At 32.9% G+C, this 4,650-nt stretch overlaps 1 protein-coding gene across 1 annotated transcript; it reads right to left on the bottom strand.

The window, feature by feature from the left end:
* Positions 1-417: 417 nt before the first annotated feature.
* Positions 418-3,543, bottom strand: LOC140831762 (uncharacterized). Its single transcript, XM_073195514.1, has 8 exons — positions 3,431-3,543; positions 2,951-3,349; positions 2,612-2,866; positions 2,281-2,525; positions 1,910-2,113; positions 1,191-1,277; positions 1,034-1,080; positions 418-600 (listed from the first exon to the last, which is right to left on the bottom strand). Exons 2-7 carry the CDS (start codon positions 3,146-3,148, stop codon positions 1,056-1,058), a joined length of 1,014 nt encoding a protein of 337 aa, XP_073051615.1. The 5' UTR covers positions 3,149-3,349; positions 3,431-3,543; the 3' UTR covers positions 418-600; positions 1,034-1,055.
* Between the last annotated feature and the right edge of the window lie 1,107 nt (positions 3,544-4,650).

Here is a 4,650-nt window from a genome sequence, read left to right on the forward strand (position 1 = left end):
CAACGTATAAAATCCGTTGTCTTAGTTAACAAAGACAACGGTTTTACATTGTTTTTAAATGTTGTGTGATATGAGATACGACAACGTTTTTGTAACGCTTAAAAACCGTTGTGGTATATGAGCTACAACAACGTTTCTGCAACAAATTAAAAACGTTGTTGTTTTGAATTTACAACAACAGTTTGACAATGGATAAAAAACGTTGTCGTTTGTGTTTTACAACAACATTTATGTAACGAATAAAAACCGTTGTCAATTTTGCATCATTTTATAATTGTTGCCGTTAAATTTTTAAAAACTGTTGCTTTTCACATTTTATATACAATGAACTAATTAATTAATAATTATATAAAAACACAAATTAAAAAATCCTGAAATTAGAACTAATAAAAACTAAAAAGATACAATCATCCTCAAAATATTCAGTCCAAAAGTAAAACATAAATTGTGCCCACATCAACGTACCATAATCCATAATATTGTATTGAAAATAAGTTTACAACACCAAAAACACTAGATATAACTAAAGGTGCATATTTTGATGAAGCTTTCTTTCTCCGTCTATCGAAGCTGCAAATTGTTTATCATTTCGAACATATCCTGTTTTGAAAAACAAAAAGCATGGTTATATTTTTTCGAATATTTAGCTGAGCTAAAAAACAAAACAAACACAGCTGATGCAAAAACAAAAACACATAGATTTCGATGCACTATCTCAAACATATTTGGTTAGGTTTTAATTCAGCAACATAAAGAAGGATTTCATAATGGTATAAATATTTTGATTTACTTTTCTAGAAATTTCGGCATGACCTCCCCGTAAATAGGACATCCCGAAAAAAATCAAAACAACATAACAACTGTATACTCGAAAATGAAGTCCATCGATTCAAACATAAAACAAATCACATGCAGAGCCGGCCAAGCTCGATCATTCCAAAAAAAATCTATCAATCAAGTATCACACCATATGTACACATACACGGGTTATGTCCTCGGCAAATGGCTGAAGATGCAGTTATTTAGTACTTACCAACAAAAATATCCGAAATGTCTCAACAGCACAACAACAGCAATTCCCTGGAAATGAAGGAGTTATAATTTTCAAAGTTTGCAAATGTTCATTTACTTATAGCAAACAATTGTTAAATGAAAAGAGAAACAGAATTATGGAGGGAAGCGTTCCATACCTACTCATAAATATGATCCTGTATACATTCTGCCAACTCAGAACGCACCTCATCGATTTCTTCCCGAGAGTACTCCGATTTTGTGAACTGTGAACACACATACAAATTATGTTACTAAAAAAACAATAACTACTGAATTTTCAAAATGTTGAAATTGATGATGTAAATTTTCAAAGAAGCAATATAATTTTACTATTGATCGTAGTGAATCTCTCTCGATAGTCGCAATCTCTTCAATAATTTGTCTCATAAATCTCATTACATAATAACCACATTGTTTTGCATCTGGTTGTCGAGGAGCCTATGGTAATTAGAAACAAATGGTTAATTAAAAATATAAGCATTAAAATTACTGTTTAACATAATTACACATACCTTTACCACTTCCCACAAAGTATTTTTCCTGCCTTTCCTTCCCTTGTTTGAATTAAACAATCTCAAGGCCCTCCATACAATAACAATAATTATTATGAGTTGTTTATTGACTAAATTTAAATTCTTAATAAAAAAAGAACATAAACTCACATTTCCATCATATATTTCAATTCCTGATCGCGGATACGATGATACAGAGAATCCAACAAATAAATAACCTCCTTGTAAGGTTCAATGACAACGAGGATCCAATGAAAACTATGCAGAAACACACAGTCAGTGCATAAAATGCAATAAATTGTCGAAATGAAGCGATTGAAAGTGAGATTGAAATTCGTACTGACCCGATATTACATGGCACAAAAACTAATTGATCCACTGATGCACCACTGAGCCTATCTGCTACAACACTTGCATTGTGGTTCAACCTTTCAAGCTTACCTGTTTTGTCCTGTGCACATTGTTTTGACACATATGGAATGCTATGTGGATTGACAAATCTGAATTTCTCCATCTTTTTATCTTTCAATAGATTTTTGTGAAGATGCCTGACATTTAAAACATAAGTAGCATACAAAACAATAATGTAAACAAGACAGAATTGTGGCACAAAATTTTCTGTTACAACAAATCAGATTCCGGGTTCATTATAATGAAATTAGAACAACTGTTTTTGCAAAATATTTGTGTTTATAACTCAAATCAAATCACTTACCATATGTAGCCAACTAAACAATTGGCCGAAATTGGGTCCAAATGATACAAAGGAATGATGTCGTCAAGGTGCAGAATAAATTTGTAATCATCGCCGAATACATCATGATCTAAAATCATTGATATGTATCTTCCTTCATCAAGAGCACGCTTACTATAACAATACATCATATGTAATGATCTTGGGACACTTGCTGACAAATGATGTTTCTTCATTGACTGTTCAATTGTCTTCTTTTCGACATTCTGGTAATTGCAAATATAAACATGCTAGATAGAATGAATAAGAAACTTTTTAGTCAATTTAATTTTCCATCGAATATAACATGTACCTCATTGGATTTTACTATCAAGTGTTCTGGCCAAACCACAAGTGTTCCAACGGCATCACCAATAGTTTCACATTCACTAGGAATCGGAACTGGCAAAGGTGTTGATTTGTCCACTGCTTCATCAATGGAAACCCGTATGCAATTATGGGGTAACGGAACACCATGGATCATTTTATCTTCTCCTTTGACACAGACAACTGTACCATATGCAACAATATTTTTGCTACCTTCCACTGTCAATGCAACTTGTTTACCCTAAAAAAAAAAAATAGGCATTTCGATAAATTTTACTTACTCTATGTTACGTTGTTATTACTTTGCCTACAGCTACTGTCATACTTGTAAAACATCAAATTTGCTAACAATTTGCAGCTCCACATCATCATGTTTCATGTCGCTTTCATTCATTTGATTTAACTTCACAGAGCAACTGCCTTTGTCATCGATCGACATGTCACATGCACCATTTTTATACATAATTGCTTCAAGTTTTTTGATACGTGCATCTTGTTCTGAAATTTTCTTCTTTGCTTCCATCAACTCCCTTTTGAGCTCAGTGCTTACATCAGAACCCTTCCAGTTTCTACCAACATTGAAGTAGATCGTTGGAGTGATATGCCCTCCAATGCCTCTCACACTCCCAGCATGTTCTTCAGTCTCAAGTGCTTTTGTAAGTATACCATCTTTTGGCCCTTCAATTTTCAGCTTACCCTCCCGTTTTTCTTGTATATAAGCATCCTGTAATATTTAAAACATTTTTTTATTGAATGAGTACAGTTGCAATAAAATTATTGGTTGACTTATTTTCATTTGCCTTACAATCTTATCCACTGTTTCCGTCAAATCATCGCCTTCAAATCTCCCTTCTTTGTTGAGTCGTCCTTTCTTCAAAATAATAGCTCTATTGATCTCATCATCGTCACATAATTCAGCAGCCTACAATAAGAAATTAGTAACTTATCAAACTCATCATCATCACATAATTCACCAGCCTACAACAAGAAATTAGTAACTTATCAAACTTATCAAATAAAGAGATTTAAAAACATAAAAAAATAAAATTCTCAATTGGTTGACTTAATATTTCTTCGGCAAAGCGTGCATATCCTTTACGTGCAAGCCTATGAGGGTATATATTCATCTTTCTTCTATCTTTTTGTTGATCACTTAGTCTCTAGTTATTTGAGAAAGTCCAAAATCAAATTTCAATATAAAGAATGAATTATGGTAGACTGATTTTGAAAGAATAAATTAAGAATCTTACAATGAAGTCGTCTGACATGCGACTAATGACAAAAGAACTCCAATCATCTTTGCTAATTCCATAGCCAGTAGGTGGCTCGTTCAACTCTTCTGGCTTGTCAAGCTTGCTTAAAATGAATGTTCGAGTGAGATGAGTTTTGTATTGACGCCACTTGTTATTTGCTGATTTCAAACAGCCCTTCTTCCATGTTGTGTCAACATTGTACGTCAACTGTAAATAAAAAAATGGTAATAAGTTCAAAAGATAAATTAATAACATTATATGTACCATATAATCTAAATATTATAGCTGTAAAAACATGACAACTTACTTACATTAACCGATTCCCATATCAATTCTTTGACATCACTTGGAACCCGCTTCCAATTTTTGTAACTAATCCTAATTTTTTCTCGAGAAAGTACGCCAATATAACTTTGCATTTCAACAGCAACTTCTCCTATTGGTTGTGCCAGTTTATTGAATGTAACATGCTTTCTAATTCCTTGAACCCTTTGTCTAGCAAGCTTATCCATTTGTGTCCGACCTCTAGAATTTCTTGTGGTTCCGGTATCTGTTGATTCCAAATTTGTGTTGCATTCCAAGCTTTCTCTTGTGCCAGCAGACTTAAGGTTGGTATTGGATGCCATCTAGTCCACAAATCTGTTGACAAAAAAAAAATGGAGTTAACAATTGATATATGTAACATAATTTGTAGGCAGAATTTACAGCCATAATTTTGAAAAATAATATGCTTACTATGGAAACTACAGCATTGAGAACTTCGAAAACACAT

This window comes from Primulina eburnea, chromosome 5 (genome assembly GCF_022965805.1).
Source record: "Primulina eburnea isolate SZY01 chromosome 5, ASM2296580v1, whole genome shotgun sequence".
Classification (NCBI taxonomy): domain Eukaryota; kingdom Viridiplantae; phylum Streptophyta; class Magnoliopsida; order Lamiales; family Gesneriaceae; genus Primulina; species Primulina eburnea.